At 42.5% G+C, this 21591-nt stretch overlaps 2 protein-coding genes across 3 annotated transcripts in view; one reads left to right on the top strand and one right to left on the bottom strand.

Annotated features, from left to right (window-relative positions):
* The window catches only part of LOC134296528 (uncharacterized), a 334978-nt gene that overhangs the window by 117914 nt on the left and 195473 nt on the right, over positions 1-21591 (top strand). The gene's annotated exons all lie outside the window — the stretch shown is intronic.
* The window catches only part of elk1 (ETS transcription factor ELK1), a 32126-nt gene continuing 22600 nt past the window's right edge, over positions 12066-21591 (bottom strand). For both annotated transcript variants that reach the window (XM_062971678.1, XM_003216702.3), the window contains one exon: positions 12066-20041. In XM_062971678.1, the coding sequence (XP_062827748.1) occupies positions 19943-20041 (99 nt within the window). In that variant the 3' untranslated portion in view covers positions 12066-19942. The remainder of the gene's footprint in view (positions 20042-21591) is intronic.

Genomic DNA, 21591 nt, shown 5'->3' with positions numbered 1-21591 from the left:
AAATTGAATGAAGTGAAAAATAGTTACAAACGGGACTGTGCAGGCACAGACCAAGAGTAGCAGCTTCTAGTCTTCCAAATCTTCATTGCCTGTAGTTCACTGAGCCTGGAACCCCAGGAATCGGCGTTGGCCAGGGGAGCTTTTGCGCAATTAAAACTTGTGCGCCAATTGTGCCTGTACCTTGAAAAGCCAGACTTGGCCACAGTGGTCCATGCTCTTGTTACACCCTTTTGCACAATTAAAACTTGTGCGCCAATTGTGCCTGCACCTTGAAAAGCCAGACTTGGCCACAGTGGTCCACGCTCTTGTTACACCCTTTTGCGCAATTAAAACTTGTGCGCCAGTTGTGCCTGTACCTTGAAAAGCCAGACTTGGCCACAGTGGTCCACGCTCTTGTTACACCCTTTTGCACAATTAAAACTTGTGCGCCAGTTGTGCCTGTACCTTGAAAAGCCAGACTTGGCCACAGTGGTCCACGCTCTTGTTACACCCTTTTGCACAATTAAAACTTGTGCGCCAATTGTGCCTGTACCTTGAAAAGCCAGACTTGACCACAGTGGTCCATGCTCTTGTTACACCCTTTTGCACAATTAAAACTTGTGCGCCAATTGTGCCTGCACCTTGAAAAGCCAGACTTGGCCACAGTGGTCCACACTCTTGTTACACCCTTTTGCACAATTAAAACTTGTGCGCCAATTGTGCCTGTACCTTGAAAAGCCAGACTTGGCCAAGTGGTCCATGCTCTTGTTACACCCTTTTGCACAATTAAAACTTGTGCGCCAGTTGTGCCCATACCTTGAGAAGCCAGACTTGGCCATGGTGGCCCATGCTCTTGTTACACCCTGAATAGATTACTGCAATGCACTCTATGTGGGGTTGCCTTTGGAGACTGTTTGGAAGTTTCAAGTGGCCCAACAAGTGGCAGCCAGATTCTTCACTGGAGCGGCGTACAGGGAGCATACAACTCCCCTGTTGCGTCAGCTCTACTGGCTGCCAGTCTGCTACTGAGCACAATTCAAAGGGGTAGCTTTAGTCTATAAAGCCCTATACAGTTTACCTGTCCAAATTCATCTCCCTCTATGAACCTCTCTCAGAGGTTAAGATCTTCTGGGAAGGCCCTGTTCTTGGTCCCACCTCCCTCGCAAGTGTGATTGGTGGGGACGAGGGACAGGGCCTTCTCAGTGGTGGCCACTTGGCAATGGAACTCCCTCCCCAGCGAAATCAGATCAGCTCCCTCCCTCCTGAACTTCAGAAAGGAATTAAAAACGTGGCTGTAGGACCAAGCTTTTGGACAGTAATTTTTCAGTGCAGCGTATTTATTTATTTATTTATCTTGTCAGAAGCAAACCAAGGGTACAGTTGTAACGTATTTGAAAAGACAAACAAGGTTAAAAATTTGGCATTGTACTAAGTGTCCTTTGACCAGTAGCTGGCCACTTGGAGTGCCTCTGCTGTTGTATAAGAAGGTCCTTCGTTGTGCATGTAGCAGGGCTCCGGCTGCATTGAAATAGGTGGTCTGTGGTTTGCTCTTTCCAGAGAAGCCTCCCTGCAGGATCGTGACACACAACTTCTTTGCAGATGGCAGATTCTCTCACAACCAGAAGCGACTTTCAGTGCATTAAGTTAATACGGAATAAGTGTAATTACAACCAGAATGGCTCCTGGACTATGATTTTGAGTTGTGTGTGTTTTAACAATTGGTTTTACTGCAAGATTTTTTTAACTTTTTGGTTTTTAATGTATATATTTATTTTATTTTATGTCAATGAATTGTTACCTACTTGTAAGCCATTCTGAGACCCCTTTGGGGTGAGAGAGGGTGGGGTGTAAATATAGTAAATAGATAAATAAATTATACTCGTCATAGCTAATTGTGGTGACATATGGAAGTTGCAGTATTGAAAGGGCCACAGTTGTCAATTCTTGACCGATAGGAAAAAGCATGGATGGATGGATAGATTGATGGATTGAGAGACAGAGATAGAGATATAGATGATGGATTGAGTTCATTCTTTGTTTAAAGCGAGGGGTGGGTTGCATTAGGAGAGAGCAAGGAGAGGCTAGAGGAGGAGTGGAAAAGATGAGAGATCAACCAGTTTGCAGTGTAATAAAAAGGAGAGACCCACTGGGAGAGTGCAAGAAAGGCAAAGGAAGGAAGATGAGAGGGAGGAAAGTAAGTGGTGTAAGTAAGGGAGTTCAAAGAACAACTGAAGAGCATATTGTGGTTAGGAAGGGAGTAGGCTAGATGGGATAAAGAGCAATGCGTGTGATGGAGTGGGAAAAGCAATGTATGGACTTACTTACTTTACTTAGGCGATCCCTGCAACTTCGTAGTTCGAGGAGGATTGTTTTCCATCTTTGGTGTCTTGGGGGTGTGTCCGTAGGTAGCTGAAGAAACCTATTCTTGATCTGCATGTTCTCCCGCAGTGAGGACATCGGTTTCCAGGTGGAAGGCAATCCCAGTCAGAGTTGGCTTGACGGGCCGTCCTCTTGGCACGTTTCTCCCTTAACCCCTCCATTCGTGCCTCTTCGAACTCCGCAGCACTGCTGGTCACAGCTGACCTCCAACTAGACCACTCAAGGGCCAGGGCTTCCCAGTTCTCAGTGTCTATGCCACAGTTTGTAAGGTTGGCTTTAAGCCCATCTTTAAATCTCTTTTCCTGCCCACCAACATTACGTTTCCCGTTCTTGAGTTCGGAGTAGAGTAGAGTAACTGCTTTGGGAGATGGTTATCGGGCATTCGGACAACGTGGCCAGTCCAGCAGAGTTGATGACGGAGGAGCATCACTTCAATGCTGGTGGTCTTTGCTTCTTCCAGCACACTGACATTTGTCTGCCTGTCTTCCCAAGAGATTTGCATGATTTTTCTGAGGCAACGCTGATGGAAACGCTCTAGGAGTTGAGTGTGACGTCTGTAGACAGTCCACATTTCGCAGGCGTAGAGCAGGGTTGGGAGGACAATGGCTTTGTAAACAAGCACCTTGGTATCTCTACGGATGTTCCGATCGTCAAACACTCTCTGCTTCATTCTGAAAAATGTATGGACACAAGGAAGAGACTCTTGTTGCAAGTGTACAAGGAAAGGTGAGGGAGAGAGTAGAAGACAAGGCAGAGCAAATAGGGTGAGTAATAGAATATAGGACATCAAGGGGGAATGGGAGTGAGGGAGGGACACATTGCCAAAAGGGCTCCAGGGAAGGGGAGAGAGGGAGGGTAAGGGAAGGGGAGAGGCAGGACAATCATAGGCAAGGCCCAAGAAAAGTAGGCATGAGGAGGGAAAATGTGCAAAGAAGGAGCCTCCACCACCCGGGCCATGGTTGAGGCTCCTCCTTTGGAGGCTTTTAAGCAGAGGCTGGATGGCCATCTGTCGGGGGTGCTTTGAATGCGATTTCCTGCTTCTTAGCAGGGGGTTGGACTGGATGGCCCATGAGGTCTCTTCCAACTCTACTATTCTATGATTCTATGATTCTATGACGTGGTGTCATAAGAGGAAGAAGAAGGGAAGAGACAGCAAACAGGGCAACAGAGAAAAGTCATCCCTCCGCATTTACCCATTTGATTACTCACTGATTTTATTTAAAATGTTCCCTTAAGGAATCTCTAGGTCCTCTAGTGTGACTCTATGGTCAACTTTTTCCAGTCATGCTGGAGCATCTAGAGCAGTGTTTCCCAACCTGGGATCCCCAGATGTTTTTGGCCGTCAATTCCCAGAAATCCTAACAGCTGGTAAATTGGCTGGGTTTTCTGAGAGTTGTAGGCCAAAAACATCTGGGGACCCCAGGCTGAAAACCACTGGCTTAGAGATTTCTAGAGAGAATACTTCTCTAGAATTTTCTCTGTCTTTTGTGCAATTCTATGTTCAGCTTCCAGCAGAAGTTTACCATAGAATTGTGCTGAAAGACCTAGAAATTCCTAAAGAGATAAAAAGCAATTTTGTGTGTTTGTGTGTGTGTGTTTTCATTTTCACAGAGGTCCTGTGTCCCTAAACCCAATGAATGTGGAGGGGTGACTGTACAAAGAAGAAGAAGTATGGTAGAGGCATAAGATAAGTCCAGGGAAAAGGAAGACTGGGTGCAGGGAAATTAGGGACATGATGATGGTGGGGGTGGGGGTAGTGATTTTGCTGATGCTTTTATCTCATAAACAGAAACCCAAAGCAGCTTATATCCAACAATGGAAACTAGGCAACAGCAAGAAGTAAATGATGTAATTCATTGCCTCAGGGTTCTGTTCTTGCTGGAGGTCAACCCATGATGTTATTCCGAGAAAAGATGAAGCTGGGAAAAAACAGAGGAAAGGGTTGACAGAAGTTTTTGAAGATGGGTGCTTGTTACCAATCGTCAGATTTTGCTGAATTGGAGCCAAACAATTGTAATGAAAAGATAAAGACTTATCTGATGGACCAATACTACGAGGGTTGAATGAAAAGTAATGCCTCCACCTTCGTTACTTGGGTTTGGGTGGGAATATTTTAATAAATCAAACACAGAAATAATCCTTAGAGTGTGCTTTTTAACTACCACTATTCACTTTTCCACATAATCACCAGACAATTGGGTACATTTCTGCCAATGATGAACAAGTTTTCTGAAGCCATCACAGAAGAAGTCAACACTCTATTTCTGCAACCAGCGTCTCACAGTACCCATCGTGGTTGCTGTCACAGGACATCCAACTCTTTGTCACGCAAGTCAGATGTTCCCACCTCAACATCTTTAAACTTACTTGCCCAATGACGCACAGTACACACATCAACACAATCACCATAAACAGTTTGCATTCTCTGATGAATCTCCTTTGGAGTGACACCTTCTGCTGTCAAGAATTCAATGACTGCACGTTGCTTAAGTCTCTTTGACCGACCGTCTGTGCACGGTTCCATACTTTGCACTTTAACAACACAACCATTCAATGCGAAGGCTTCCCGCCAAATGCAACTGTAGAAGAGAGTCTACTGAATAAGCCAGTACCTGCTACATACCAGTACTGCCATCTGTTGAGGAGTTACGAAGGTGGAGGCATTACTTTCATTCAACCCTCGTACATTTATTAGTCTTAGGAGTATGCAGTGGGCATTACAACTTTTTACTCTCACATATGTCCTGCTAAATTAAACATTTGTTCAAGAGGAATCCCATCTACCTCTGCAATGTAAATTCTATCAGGGAACCAAAACAGCAGCGGCAAAGGTGAAGATGTAGAAAGGATTTCTGTAGAGAAGGATCGTATTAAGGGAAATTGCACTGGCACAGCTTTTGAACATTTTCTTTTACACAAAGTTTTATTGAGGGTGACCATGTTAGGCTTCGGCAGCAAAAACAACATTATCTAGATTTTACCTTTATCTACATAAGACTATCTGTTCTTAAAGGTGGACACATTTCATTTGGCATACACTTCTGCAAACTATAGGCATCAGATGCATCGAGCTTTGCATCATTTGATGGATACTTATAAACATGTTTGGGGTAGAAGGATGTAAATTGTGAGATAAAAGAGATGGAAATGTTGAGTGGTTTCAGCTTTGCAAGAACCTTGGGTTCAGAAACCTGGTGTGTCAAGCTACCCAAAGGACTGAATAAGACACAGACAGGATGAAGGCAAAGGGAACAGAGGATTTATTCTCGTTTGGCCGAAAAAGGATGTCAGGAGAGTCTGCACTCCAAAGATTAACTCAATCAAACATACAGAAATATTTATAACACTCTGACTGCAGTTTGTAACAACGGATTTTGCTGGTTGCTGATTGCTCTAGATCATTGGTTCCCAACCTGGGGGTCCTCAGATGTTTTGTCCTTCAACTCCCAGAAATCCTAACAGCTGGTAAACTATATGGAATTTCTGGGAGTAGGCCAAGACCCCTGGGGGCCCACAGGTTGCGAAACACTGATCTTGATCATGGCCAGCTAGGAAATGCTCCCTGATAGGTGCAGGAGTGCTGTCCATCATTGTTGTTGATTGGCTCCAGGCATGGCAGGAAATTTTGATAAATATCATTGCTCAGTTTGAAGTTTTGTGGCTGTTACTTGTTCCGCTTCTCATAAGTGTGGGATAGAAGGAATGTGGATAGGTTTAAGGTAACAAGATTTTATGGCCCTGGCCCTGCCTGGCAAGAACAAAACGGCTTTTAACTGATCATACAATGGGTGCTGGGAGTGTTGGCATACTTTGAATGGGATCTCGAGGGAGGGGGTCTAATTTGGCAATCAGGGTGAGGAAATGTTCCCAGGAATAAACTATGACAAAATCTGAAAAGAACTCTGTGGCACTTCCAAGTGCATTATATGTCTCTCAGGGCATTGTGAAGGGATTAGGGTTATTCCTAATCAAGCTCTGAGATGTGGGGAGTATGTGTAGTTCTTGTGAAATTTGCAGTGAGTTCACTGAGAAGTTGCCTGAAATAGGGGGAAAGGTCATTGCAGCTTCATTGCTGGCACTTATGGGACCGTGGAGATCAGGGTTCAATTTGGGGTCCTGGTGTTTTAATAACAGAAAATTTAAAAATTACAAACATCTTACGTACCTTAACTGGGATGAACAAACAACAGCTGAGTAGAACAGACAGCCTGGAATAAATGAGCTGCTTAACATGTACATTTTTAATAAACATCAAATAAGTAGAAAAAGTTAAAGTAGACAGCTTTCTAGACATCATGAAAACATTTATTTTATGTCTCAGAAAACAATCAGACTATCCCCCCCTTTCAATTACTGTTATTTTCTCTTAATTTACTTGGCATCCTGCCTTGTAGGTCAGATGGCTGTCCTCTCGAGTTTTCCTGTGATACAGTCATTCCTCTACATTGCAGATTTGGTTATTCATAGACTTGATTAAAATGTTCTCTCCAAGAATCTCTATGTTCTCCAATGTGACTCTATGGACAACCTCTTCTAGTCATGCAATTTTCATGGTGAGCCTAAAATGTGCTTATCATTAAGTATGTTTGGCAAGATTTGTTCAGAGAGATTTTGCCTCTGCTTTCTTCTGACGCTAAGAGAGTGTGACTCACCCAAGGTCATCCAGTGAGTATCCTTGATTCAAACCCTGGTCTCCAAAATTGTAATTCATGACTGAATGGCTACACCATACTGGCTCTTGGAGAGTGACAATACAGAGCTATGTATTCCAACTACATTCAAAGGACTGGCTGTGTTTGTGCTGTGCCACAAATCCCTTCCTTTTTGGAAGTTTAACTGAAGCTGGTGTTGTTGAAAAAACACAATACTTATTGAAACTTGAGTGCAGTGGTTCTCAACCTTCCTAATTCCACGACCCCATAATGCAATTTCTCGTGTTGTGGTGACCCACAAACATAAAATTATTTTCGTTGCTACTTCGTAGCTGTAATTTTGTTACTGTTATGAATCGTAATGTAAATATCCAAAATGCAGGATATATTTTCATTCACTGGGCCAAATTTGGTACAAACACTCGATACACCCAAATTTGAATGCTGGTGGGGTTGGGCGGGGAATGATTTTGTCATTTGGTAGTTGCTGGGATTTATAGTTCACCTACAGTCAAGGAGCATTCCAAACTCCACCAACGATGGAATTGAACTAAACTTGACACACAGAATTCCCATACTAACAGAAAATATTGAAAGGGTTTGGTGGGCATTGACCTTGAGTTTTGGAGTTGTAGTTCACCTACATCCAGAGAGCAGTGTGGACTCAAGCAATGATGGATCTGGACCAAACTTGGTCCGAATACTCACTATGCCCAAATTTTAACACTAATGGAGTTTGGGGAAAATAGATCTTGACATTTGGAAGTTGTAGTTGCTGGGATTTATAGTTCACATACAATCAAAGAGCACTCTGAGCCCCACCAACAATAGAATTGGGTCAAACTTCACACACAGAACCCCCATGACCAACAGAAAATGCTGGAGGGATTTGGGATGAATTGACAGTGATTTCGGGGAAATGTAGTTCACCTATATCTGAAGATCACTGTGAACCCAAACAATGATGAATCTGGACCAAAGCTGGCACAAATATCTGATACACTGAAATTTGAATACTGGTGGGGTTGGGGGGTTGATTTTGTCATTTGGGAGATGTAGTTGCTGGGATTTATAGTTAACCTACAATCAAAGAGCAATATGTGTTTTCTGGTGGTCTTTGGTGACCCCTCTGACACCCCCTTGTGATCCCTTCAGGGGTCCCAATCACCAGGTTGAGAAATGCTTCTCTAGTGTCATGCTGAAGAAAGTGAACTCAAACCCACACTTAACATGGGAAAAAGCTGAAGGCATCTTTCTGAATTCTATCACAATCTCTAACATATCAAAACAACCAGCCCTCTATCTTGAGCTACTTGTTTGGAAAATCAATATAATTATTATCTCCAAGTATAAGTGCATTTAAGAGAACATTAGTAAACAGTGTGATAGTGGAACAGTCTGAAGGTTAGAGCTGAAAATAATGAAATCAAAAGTACCAGTATCTGGGCCAGAATCTAGTTTGGGCTTGGAGACAGAAGGAGCCAATGGGTATCTTTAGTAGTATGTAGTAATTCCAGGCCAAGTAGAAACAAGTTCGAACAAATATGGGGGGAGCTGAGAAAATTTATGGCACACCAGAGAGTGAAAGTCACTCAAATAAATACCTTCCCCAAATGAAATGTTTCTCCTTTCCTCAAATTTTGTGCACTAGTTTAATGAAGTGGTTTGATTATAACTTTGGAGGCAGGGTTTGAATCCCTGCTGAGCCACTGAAACCCACGGGCTGACTTTGGGCAAGTAAGCCTCAGAGGAAGGCAAAAATACCTTCTGAACAAATCATGTAAAGAAACCCCTGTGACAGATTGGCCATAGGATCACTATAAGTCAGAAATGACTTGACGGTACACAAAACAACCCCACATTTTTTAGTATTAAGGGAGTGAAATATTGAAAACAGTTCGCACCAAGGACACTTTTATTTGCTGTGTTGACATTCCCTTGGGTACTTTGCATGCTTTTTTCCCCCTTTGGATGCCTAAACACAATTTCAAAGTGCATGACTGAAGTTTTGAGTTACTGTGATGCTAGAAGTCTGAGGACTGAGAAATATTTCATTGGGGAAAGAATTCTTATTTGGAGAGGAGGAATGAGCTCATTGAGGCTCCCCATGCACTTGAGGCTTGTGCCTCCTGGAAACAGGCCCCAAAGCAGCCTATCTGGTTTGGTGTGTCTGGCAATCATGCAAATGTCCTTTTCTTTTCTTTTTTACAAGCAAAATGAATGGTTTCCTATAGCTCTATCTCTCTACTGAGGTTTCCTTTCATCACAGGCATAATTCTGGAAGGGAGAAATTGCCTCTCCCAAAGCAGGTTTTCAAACTTTCTTCCCCTTTGGCATTTCACTTCATCTTCTAAAATCCTTCCGCTGCTTCCAGTCCATGAAGTAGGATTCCCATGGAGCAGTGAGATGGAGGATAATGTTTTTTTGCAATGTATTGGCGATCCATTACTCCATTCCATTCCTGAGCTCTAAATTGTCCCCATTGGAGGTAGGTTTTCTTGAGGATTGGAAGCAGTTTTCCTCCTGTCAGCATTATGACTGTTAAAGGGGAACCTCCACAGGGGAGAGATAGAAAAATGCTATTAATTTTGTACCAGTATGGAAAGGAGGTATTCTGCCAGCTTCTTCCCTCACAGCTTTCTCCAGTGATGCAGCATTACAACAACCAGGCTGTGCTTTGCAAAACCAGTAGAACTAAATGCCTAGGAAAGCAGCCACAGACAATTCCATGTCAGTGAGGCGGGAAATCCACTCCAGGCCTTAGTCTGGATTTTAAATGAGCTATCCAAGAAGTTAAAACTGACTTCACATATAGGTTCAGCACCTTGGAGAGCGCTTCTTTGAAATTTGTATTAAAACCCAGGCAGAGCCCTTACTTGAACTGACAGGGAAGCTACCAGCTGGCACTGCTAATGCAGAGGTGCAATTTAGGGGTTGCAAAGTTTGGAGCAAAAGTGACTCATGTAGTCAGCCCTCTACATTTGTAGGTTTGACTTTTGCAAGTTTTATTATTCACACATTCGATTCAAATGCTAGCTCTTGGAAATTCTAGGTCTTCCAGTACGACTCTATGGTCAATTTCATTTAGAAGGTGACTGTAGAGTGTAGGGGACGAGGGAGAGGGCCTTCTCCGCCGTGGCCTCCCGGCTGTGGAACTCGCTCCCCAGGGAGATTAGGCAGGCCCCTACCCTACTTTCTTTCAGGAAAAGCCTGAAAACTTGGCTATTTGTGCTGTAATGTATATGATTATTTTTGCACTGTTATATTGTGTTATGATATGTTGTTTTATTTTGTTATATTGTATGGTGTCTGGGCATGGCCCCATGTAAGCCGCCCCGAGTCCCCGTTGGGGGATCATGTTATTTACCTATTAAGCAGTAGACCCTCTGGATTGTTTTTAGGATTCATTCAGCACTTTAAGTATTACACCTGCTGTATAATTATCCCTCCCTGATAACTTGATATTGCTTTGCACCTTGGCCTGGATCTTTTGACCCAAATCGGGATTTTAATATTATTGTGCATATTGACTTTTATGACTGTTTTTAATCATGTTGAAGTTTTACTGCTCGGTTTAATGTTTTATCTGATTTTTGCTGTCGTGTCTGGGCATGGCCCCATGTAAGCCGCCCCGAGTCCCTCTGGGGAGATGGGGCGGGATATAAGAATAAAATTATTATTATTATTATTATTATTATTATTATTATTATTATTATTATTATTATTATTATTATTATAAGATGACTAGACCAATGTGTTGCATTTTGAAGACAGGGCTTTTTTGGGGGGGGGGGGGCAGTGCTTGGAAAGCTGGGAGGCAGCAGGAAAAGAGGAGACCACTCTGCAAATGGATTGATACAAATCAAGGAGCCATGGCCCTCATTGTGCAGGATCTAAAAAGGGCAGTTAATAATTGGGTTGCCAAAAGGCTGTTGACCTAGAGGTCTCTTTTTCCTAGACTCACAACAAGGCAAAGGCAACCTGACAACAAATAATAATTTAAAAAATGCCCAAAATATCTCCCCTTTTTGAGTTCATATGCATTAGTGCCTGCGTTTTGTTGAAAGCAAGCAGTAAAGGCACATAAGAAAACCCTTCGCTGAGTAGAATAGCAAAGGCAGGAATTGAGTCTGTTAAACTAAAAGCAGCACCTCCTCAAACAAAATCCACAGAAGGGCCCCATACCTTGTGCATATTGTATTAAGCAGGGTGCAGTGAATCATGGGACAGAAACAAGGCAGTCACAGGTGGAAAAATGCAGAAAAACAAAGAAAAATCTATTCACTTTGTGTGTAGAATAAGGCCCCCCTATCCACAGCAGAAATGTTCTTGAACTTACCGTGGAAACAGAAAACTGCGGGTAACAGCAAACATTGAAATAAATGATTTCTGCTGGATGTTATCACAGAATTTTTGGAGTACTTGTATACAGGTATGTGAAATGGTGAATAACTAGTCCCACAGGTTCATGGGGGAGTATATGAAATTATATTGGATGTCCCAGCAGGTTCCAGCCATGGGGGAGTGATTGCAGGAAGATTTCACAAAGTGTGGACATTGCTTGCCATCTAAAACTGTCCCACCGCCCCACGACACACTGGGTCACCAGCAAATGGATGACATTTTCAGCCAGGAAACAGGTCACTGTAAATACTGTACCTTCACTGTTATCAAAAAGGGAGGCACACCCTTCTCTGAGTAGAGCAAAGAAGGTAAATGATTTAGTTGTCAACCATCCTAAAAGAAGCACCAACTTTAACACTTTTTGTTACTTCACTGCTTTTGGCTTTTTTGAATGCTTGTGCAGGGGAATGGCAGTGACACCAGACAGGAGAGCTGGTTCCCTTGTGGCGGCATTGGTGAGTTCCCCTCTAATATATATATATATGACTGAATGTGCGCTACAGAAGACACCAAGGATTTTGTAGCTTTTGGTTGAACAGATATGCCTCTTCCCAAAGTGACATGGATTAAATTAATGTATTGTGAACCACGAGAGTGAAATAGACAGTCCCAGCCCTAAAGTGGAAAAAGAAAGAGTCAGCCATGAAAGGATTTTGTTGAAAAATAAATTTATTTACAGGGCAGGATCCCAGAGATTCATCATAAAAAATAAACAGGATCCATGCCCCAGTGCAGAGGTATCCAGAGAGGAATGGATCCCCATCACCCCTGGCTCAGGGATCAAGATCAAATCAACAATAAAGAAGACCAGGGAAGAGGAAACTGTGGTAGATCTACTTCATCATTTTGCAGGACAGTCAGACACCCCTGGGAGAGACAGGATCCTGGAAAGTTATCTATTTCAGACACAACAGTTGAATCCCTGGGTATTGCCCTGTTCTTCCCATGCTGTGTTAACCAAATCCCTGCCACATTGGCACTCTGTTAGGACTCAAAAGTGCCAAAGAGATAAAGAAAAATCCTGAACAGCATAGACCCAGCAAAACCGGTGGAGACCCCGAATACAAAAGGAAGCATGTTCAAGCGAGGAAGGCAAAGCGGTCACACCCTTCCCTGGCCACTAAGATACTGTCTGACCACACTTTAAATGGCATATGAAGAAGTTCGGCTCATGCTAGATCTCATAGACTGAAAATAAAACTAGATAATGGATAATGTTGAGCTGGGGAGAGGAATCTGAAGTTCACGTTGAGCCGATATGAGATTTTATTAAAACGGGATGGAAGAATATACCTTCCTCACCCAGTCCCTGTTATACTCTGGGTAAAGCTTTACTGGGTGCCAGTTCTGTGCATTCAGATTTACAGAGACTCCCCTGGCTGAGGTCAAAGATAAATCTGAAGATTTGAGTATACATTCTCATTGAAGCTTTGCAGCCCAATTTATTATCATAAGTGGTCTTATTGATTTTTGATCCAGGCTGGCTCCAGCAATACTTTATATGCCACCAGAGCTTGGAAAATTATATTTCAGGCTACAACTCCCAGAATCTTTCATCCCTGATGCTTGACGGTTGTGCTGACTGGGAGTCTAAGAAAGTTGTAATCTGAAAAATCCTACCTTTTCCTTATTCTTCACATATTTCAAAAGTGATTCTCTTCCTTGTGTCTACATTCCTACCAGATCAATTTGAGGACTGTTTTGTAAATATAACATCATGCTCTAGGAACATGGGTCATGGTAAAATCTTTCTCACACCCTGAATCTTCTCAGGATCAGAGAACAATTTAACAATAAATGAATGCAAAGGAATGCAATGTTATCAGCAGAGGCAGTCAATTTGAACTCTTCCAAAAAAAACCAAACAACCTTAACTAGTTTTTTATATCTGTCCAGAAAATTTGTTACAAAGTAGCAGAAAATCGTACACAGAGAGACAATTTCAGACCACGCATTCTAGGAAAATATATGGCACTTAATTCTTTTCAAAGAAGGTGGTCGTTGATTTCAAGAAATTCTTGTGACATCTTGAAACTAACAGGTTTATAGCAGTATAAATTTTTTGTTGGACTAGAATGCACTTCATTTGGTTTTGTGACCCTGGTCCCTGAAAATTTATGCTCCAATAAATCTGGGAGCAAAACGATTAAAGTTCATTCCGCTTAATGCTCAACCAAAAAGGTTTTCCTCATTTGGAGTCTGGTTTTGTTCTCACTTGCTTGCTCTGGTTGTACAGGCTTTCTCATGAGAATTGAAATATGTTTCATACATGATGCCTGACAGGCTAATTTTGAAATCTATCAGTCCTACTACATCCAAGACTTGACTATTCATTCTCATGGCACAAAGAGGTTTGTTTATTCTCCAACCCTGCTCTGCCTGAAAAATATGAAGGGAGGAATATGTCAAATTGGACCTCTAAACCCCTCAACCAAGCCCCTATCTTAATTCACTGAAACCATTTTTATGGGAGAAAAGATCGATTTAACAATTACAAAGAAGCCAATGAACATATAAGGCCTTTGCCAATACTGTATTGTTCTGACTAAAAAAATACCTCACATGTTCATTTCTACCTCTAGTTCTTGTGTTTCTTCAAGTCATTTCTCATTCACAGCAACCCTATCACAAGATTTTCTTGGCAGAGTTTGTTCAGCGAGAGGTTGCCTTTGCTTTCCTCTGCAACTGAGAGAGTGAGAACTGTCTAAGGTCTCCCAGCAGGTTTCTACACCTGAGTGGGGATTCAAACCCTAGTCTCCGAACATCTTACTCCAGCACTCAAACCATATTGTCTTTCTCTGCCTGTTGTATCCCTATTTTAAAAGGCTTGAACTGATTGAATCAATTGAATTTGTACCTCATCTTTCTCTCAGGATGGCATCCAGGATGGCTTTCAGTAATTTAAAATTATGTCTCAAATTTAACAATCTCAAAATGTTGGATGGCCAGATGAAAAGGAAAATAGTGCTTCTGAACTCTGCGCCCTTATGCCTGAAGTTGCACTAAGGATACTATTCTTACTTCAGCATTTTTAAAAAATAAAAATTGTACCTGTAAAAATGTCTTTTACACCATTAAAATACAAAGGCCTGCCTTAATTTGCTACCTACCGACTGACTAGTTTTTAGGGATTGTAAAACATTTTGCCCTGAAAAGCACCACAGGGATTCCAGCTACAAAAGCCAGCCTTTGGTGTTGTGGATGGCATAGCCAGTATTTGGAGATAAGAGCATTCTTTGGTTCCTGAAAGTTGCTGCCAGCCACAAAGTAAGGAAGATATCTCTAACCCCAAGAGTGGCACTCAGGGCAAACCTTCCCTTTCTCTTTCATATGAGGATGGCTGCCAATCATCGCTATGGAGAAAAATAGGATTCTGCACTTGCACACCATGGCAGAGAGAGGAAAAATTATCTGCTTGCCATCCCTGACAATGGTAATGTGGGCTCTTCCCTGACATGCTTTCATACAATCAGCACCATGCTATGCATTTATTAACAGAGTAATGGAATGCAATAGCAGATTAGCTTCCCTGTTTTACAGGCTGAGATAATTTCTTGGACTACAACTCCCAGAAGCCCTCAGCCAGCACATTTACTGAGGGATTCTAGAACATATCATTCAAAAATTAGCTTTATCCAATCTCTGGTATAGTAAAGGATTGCAAACTGAAAACCAAAAGGTTTTCCTGGATGTTTAATGGTTGTGCAGAAGAGAGGGTTTTTGCTTGTGACTTGGTTGTCACACAAACATCATTTGCTGAAACGCCTCTTCCAAGCAACCGTTAATGGTATAGAATCCATTTCTAGTAACAATCTGGCAACCCTACTCATCCCATTAACTCAATAAATATTTTATATAAGTATGGCGACTTCCCTATAATTTTGTCTTATTTACATTCTCCCCATGTTGGTCAAACAAACACAAAAGGAGCATGTGATTTAGGAAATGTAAGGAGAGAATGGCCCACTGAATATGTGAAACTGAGCTGTAGAGGAGAGGCAATATGGTCTTGTCTCCTGACCCACACAGCCCAGGAGCTGGTTTTAGGAAAAGCAAGAAAGAAGAGGTCATGGACTGAAAGCCCCCTGTTCCTCATTTATCGCTGGCACAGAAATGGAAGAGATGGGGTTTCTTTCGACCCACAGTTTATCAGGGAGAAAAAGTGTGGCTGAGGAAGAGGTAAAGGAGCAGAAGGGGATGCTGTGGAAAGGACTGCATCTCTTCATAAGAGATTTCACAGGCTTTCATTTATGATATCTAATGAAGAGGAATCAGCCCACTCTCTCCTTATATCTCTCTGAATTCTTTCAAGAAGGCCATCTTTTGATCTAGCTTAGTGTATTATATTCTCATGAAAGCACCATGGTTTCCTGTCTTGCCAAATGGACCCACAACACAATTACTCATGATATTTCATTAAGATATAGAGGTGAAATGAATTGGATTCAGGGCACTCAGTTTGATGAATAACGCAATAAAGAAGCCTACTGACATCAGGGGAATTTACATCCTGCAGGATAAGTCTCTGGAAAGAGATTCAGGATTTTTGCCCCCTCAATACTATAGAAATACTCTTGGAATGTGAAACAGGCATTTGGGATTATTCGCATCTTTTATTTTGCATTCTTATCTGAACTAGTCCTTTTGCAGTTACTCCTTGAACATGCTACCGTATGAGGAATCCTTTTGTTGCATGGGTCAGCACTAATATATGGCTACAAACATTTATTTTTTAGTTTCATTTTTACTCTAGCACAAACGTATTTTAAAGCTGCACAAGTTGAAGGGAGAATCTGAAACAGTAATAGTAAAAAAAAAGAGCATAGGGCGACAGGGCCTCCACTTTGCTCCTTAGAGCCACACTCTCCCAAGTCCCCCGGGGACTTTCAAGCAATTAACCCTAAAGGCAAAGCTTCAGGATGGAGAGTGTGCAAGCGGGCCTTCATCCTATGCCAAAGAGTTTGTAAAGCTACTCCAATGGGTGCTCTCAATAAAACTGGGACAAGCCCAATGGCACCTCCATGAGAAAAAGCGAGAGAGGCTCACGGTGGAGAGCCCATGATTTGAGACAACCATTCTCAGATGGTGTCAGCACTGTGTAGGCTTCCACATGGCTTGACCACTGCTGGTCAATCATGGCTTGCATGACCTACTCATTGCTTGCATATGGTGTACTCCAAAGTGTAACCATACTTCACTTACAGTTTACATACAACAATATTTGCATTTTACTGATTGTTTACTCATGGCTTCCCTGTGGTTTGCATGGAGGATGGCTAAAGTGAAACCACGGGTTACTATGAAATCAACACTGCAAGTTCATTGTTTACAAATACTTACTCACGATGTACTAGTGGGTTACACAAAAACTTGCCATGGTTCACTTAGTTCACCTGGCACACACTCTGCTGAGGGGCCTCCACAGCAGCAGCAGCAATGTTGGACTTAGCCACACAATGTATTATTGTTCCACACGCACATTTTCTATTATATACTCATGGCTTATGCATGGTGTACTCACAGTTTGCTTTAAAGCACAGCTTACTTTATACACAAATCACATATGATTTACGCACAATCTTGTCCATAGTAACACTCATGGTTTGTACCTGATTGATTTGCAGATTGCTGTTTACACAAAGTGCCTTAATTTATTAAATTAATCTGTAAACCACCCCTCATAAAGCACTTAAGATGTCTCCCCATAGGAGGCAATATGGAAGTGCAAAAAAGTACAATTGTTATGAGAATTAAATGCTACACAAAGGGATGAATAAAATAACCTTTTTTCAGGTTAAAATTGCTTGCTTTCAAAGCCAGTCCCAAATCTGGCATCTAAAATGCAGTCAGGCCAAATCTTGAGTCTGTTACCTATCCTCTATTCTACCTCCACCTGCTTTGCTCAAGAGAGTTGCAAGAGCAGATTCTAACAGATCAGCTACAAAAATGCTGAATTAAGCTTGTTGAAGTTCATGACTTCTGAATCTGCTAGTGGATATCAACAAATCAGGGTCAAGCTGGAACCAAAGGCAGAAATTCTAGATATTTTAAAATGTGATCTCCATCAATCACCTTAAAAAAGGGCAGGGTGATCTAAAAGCAAAAGGGTTGTAAAATAGTTGCTCCCTACCCTTACCTTGCCCATAAAATACCTTCCTGTTCTCTGAGCCACAAGGGAGTTTTCTCCAAGCCCTTTCTGTGATGATTTAGTCTGCTGAGAAGCAGCTGAGCATCACTGCCAATTGAGTTCCTGAAGAGTTTCAGAGGATTCTGGGGTATGCCGGTCATGCTGTCTGGGGATGATTGGCATTGTGTGACACATCTGGAGGACACCGGGATGGGAGCAATTTTCTAGAATAAAACCAAGGCTACCTTATAGCTGCAAATATCAGGGAACATCAGTAATGGTGGGCAAATTCTCTCACAGAGGAGCCCATCCACCATGACTGGACTTCTTGCTGGGAACTATTTGCAAACCACTTCTTTGGACAATGCATCTAAAGTTTCCTTTCCACTTAAAATCAGACACAAAAGCACAACTGAGGAGCTGAGCTCTTCCCTTTCCCATCTTGCTTTAAAAGAACTCCCATTCTCCCACCACCCCCAGTTTAAAAAATAGATATCAAAAACAGACCAATAAAAAGATAAATATAGCTCTGAGGCCATCTACTTTTCTCTCAGTAGAACTCTTTCAAGAATAGATAAAACTGTGATACATATAGATAGATATAGATATACTCTGTGAAAAAATAGAAGGCGCTGGGAATTCTAATCACAAATCGTGATATTTCTGAAATGGCATCCTGTCTATATCACTAACAAATATTTATGGGAAAACCCCAGAAACCTCACAATCAGTAAGTCATTAAATCTTCACCATCTGAGGATCTGAATTACAACAAACTCACCTCATAAAGTGGCACAGCCCTTTGGTACAGAGTCAAAAATTCCCTTATGATACATCTGGAAGGAAGCAAAGAGCTGGAGAAAGGGGCCAAACTTCTACTGTTTTCAAAGAAAATCCTTTCCTCATGCCCTCGCCAACTCTTTTTTTTTTTTTTTTTTTTGGATGCAGGGGATTTGTGATAGCTGCTTCCAGAGTGACTCAAGAGCTGGAAGAAACTGAAGCGGTATGAGACATTCGGACATTTTCCTTAGTTAGTGGCCAATGGGTAAGTAAAATTCCCTCATCCGATGGCTAATATCGTAACATCTCTCCAATAATGAAGGTATGAAAATACGGGGAAAACATGGGGAAACAGTCAAAAGTAGACAGGGCAGAGGCCTCCCTGTGGCCATTTTCTGTGGTGACCTTTGGTCGTCTGGAAATAAATTACGGAAACCCATCTGCAAAAAGAGAAAGTTCCCCTTGAAATCAGCAGCAGGACCTCCATTTGCTGGTTTCCACATTGACGAACTGGTGACCACTGACCTTTGGGAAGTGCATCAGGGGTGGTGAGAAGTAAGATTGCCAAGACCTCCATAGCTGTAGCATTGATGTCAAATGGAGCATCTGACATAACCAAAACAGATGCTACAAACATCTTCCTCAATAAATTTTGGTCAGCATTGTTTAGCCAAAACAAACATGGCAGACATTGCTACCTTACCTAAGCAAAGCTGTACATGACGGACACCATGTCCTTCTATTGTGTTGCACAGCAAACACATTCCTTTTTCCCCAAATCAAATCATGACTGTGGCCAGCACTCTTTCACAGAGTCTGAAGACATGAGAACAACAGTGCTGTCTCTTCATTCAGCCACAAGAGATGCATGCCTAACACTGACATTATTACTCCCATCCAGCCAAAAAACAAACAGGGCTGAAACTCCACAACCCATCCATCCATTCAAAGCAAAGATTGACTACAACCTGATCACTGCCCAGCTGTAATGGCTACACAGCCACAACAAACATGGCAGATGCTTATATACAGCCCCAGTGAACAGGGCTGGCAGGGTCTATAGTACGGACCTTCGAGCTCCAAATAAACTGGCAAGGAGAGAAGGATGGGATGTAATGAGATACTCAAGTTGCTTTGGACTGTGGTAGGAGTGGGATGACCTTCTCGCACTAAGTAGTCCCTCAAACACATCTCTCCCTTAAGAGACTGAATGCTAAGACAGGTCTCCAAAAGGAGCTCATTTTGCCACATATAAACAACCCTTAACCAGAGAGGAGACCAAATAAAGAAGGTTATCTCCTCTTTGCCCCAAAGAAGTATTTGAGGGCCATATGAAACATTTCAGAAGGAGGTAAATGCATCACCTCAGCTTCTTGGCTTGAAGGAGACACCATTTGGTTTCAAAGGAGAATCCTAGTATATCCAAGGACATCTGGATGAATCTGCTGGCTATGTCATGTTCATCCCTCAATTGAACCTTCTATGACTCAACCACGACGTCTTCCGGTCAACGAAAGGACATGTAGCAGTCCAGCCAAGTAAGTAATCCCAAGTGCTTGGAAGGAATGTCCAGCCAGCAATTTGACAGGAACATGGGAGGCCAAGATGGAGAGAAGAAACATTATGGCTTCTGGGGCCCAGGAGACAGGACTACAGGAGTGGAAAGTCCATCCACGCTGAGTGAGGGGATATGGATTTGTGAGCTAGAATTGCTGGGAAACTGAGAGAAGAGGAAGGAAGCTTAGAACAGGTTATTTACATAATAACACTCATCATTATTTTTTCAGTAAGATTTCTTTAGAGCGGGTTCAGCCTTTGCCTTCCTCCAAGGCTCAGAGAGTATGACTTCTTCAAGTACACCCAGTGGGTTTTCATAGCTAAGGAGAGATTGAACCCTGTTATCCGGAGTCCACAACTCAAGCCACTAGCGCATGCTGGCTCTCTTAGAAACATAAAGATAGCACCTATAGCTGTGTACATTATTTCTTCCCATATTACTTTCTTTTTGGTGGAGTTTTGGAGGGAAAGCACAGCCAGTGATAAACCTCCAGCTCCCATGTGGGTTACATCCAGAGCTTGGTATCATTTTTTTTAAGAATATAATTTTTGCAACCCCTTATGAATTAAGTTATGTGGCTGGGAGATTCTGGAAATTACAGGCCAGAAAAGGACCTTTTTTCAATGCTCTGGTTAAACCCTGGTTTTATGTGACAGAAAGACCCAGCCACAAACAGTATAAGGGGGTCAAAGGCTTTCATGGCCAGAATCACTGGATTGCTGTGAGTTTTCTGGGCTGTATGGCCATGTTCCAGACGCATTCTCTCCTGACGTTTTGCCCACATCTATGGCAGGCATCCTCAGAGGCCTCACAACCTCTGAGGATGCCTGCCATAGATGTGTCTGTGAAACAACAGGAGAGAATGCTTCTAGAACATGGCCATACATTCCAGAAAACTCACAGCAACCCAGTATAAGGAGGTATACACAGCCATACAGCTGATAACCAGTTCCCACAAAAATGTCAGGGTTTGACACAAAAGGCACATTTAAACATCATGACATGTCCTGCTGGTTAGTCACCTCTGCCTTTGGTGTGAGCAGCTAAATCAGACCTGCACAACATGTGGCCTGGAGGCTGGATGCGGCCCTCACAAGGATTTGGTGCGGCCCTTAGAGGCTCTGAGTCTAAGCCATGGAGAACGAGGTCACACACAGCACTACAGAAGAGCAGCAGCCAGAACCCATCATCCCCCCCCCCCCCCAAGTGTTTTACTTCTACACATTTCCTGTCTCTAAGCACCAAAGTTATTTAACTATCCTATGGCAAAGGGGCACCACCGATACATCTGGGCAGGAAGCTGGAAGTGCTGGTCTCAGTTGGAAACGCCACCTGGGGAGGTTGTTGAACTCAGATTGGAATAGTGGGGAGCAAAGATGACATTTTAAGGTGTATTGAGCTCTGGAATCTTGGGCTCCAGGTTATGTTAAAATTTAACATTAGATTGGCTGTATTAGAGAGAGATAAAAGGTGGTAAAAAAGGAAGTGCCTCAGTTCTCACCTCTGCCACTCTACTTTTCTCTTTGCTTCTGTCGTCTCCTTTTCATCCAGTGACAAAACTGCCAACTCCACACTGTTCATTTCCCTTATTTATCAGGGAAACCAACTTTCACCATGAGGTTGTTGTCAGATCTTCGTGGCGAAGCAGTTTCTCTCTCACAAGCAAGGGAAATGAATGGTGTGGAGTTGGCGGTTTTGTCATTTTTTCCTCC

The sequence above is a fragment of the Anolis carolinensis genome, chromosome 2 (genome assembly GCF_035594765.1).
Source record: "Anolis carolinensis isolate JA03-04 chromosome 2, rAnoCar3.1.pri, whole genome shotgun sequence".
Lineage (NCBI taxonomy): Eukaryota > Metazoa > Chordata > Lepidosauria > Squamata > Dactyloidae > Anolis > Anolis carolinensis.
Note: the sequence above shows the minus strand (reverse complement) of the source record. Positions and strands in the feature narration are given on the sequence as shown.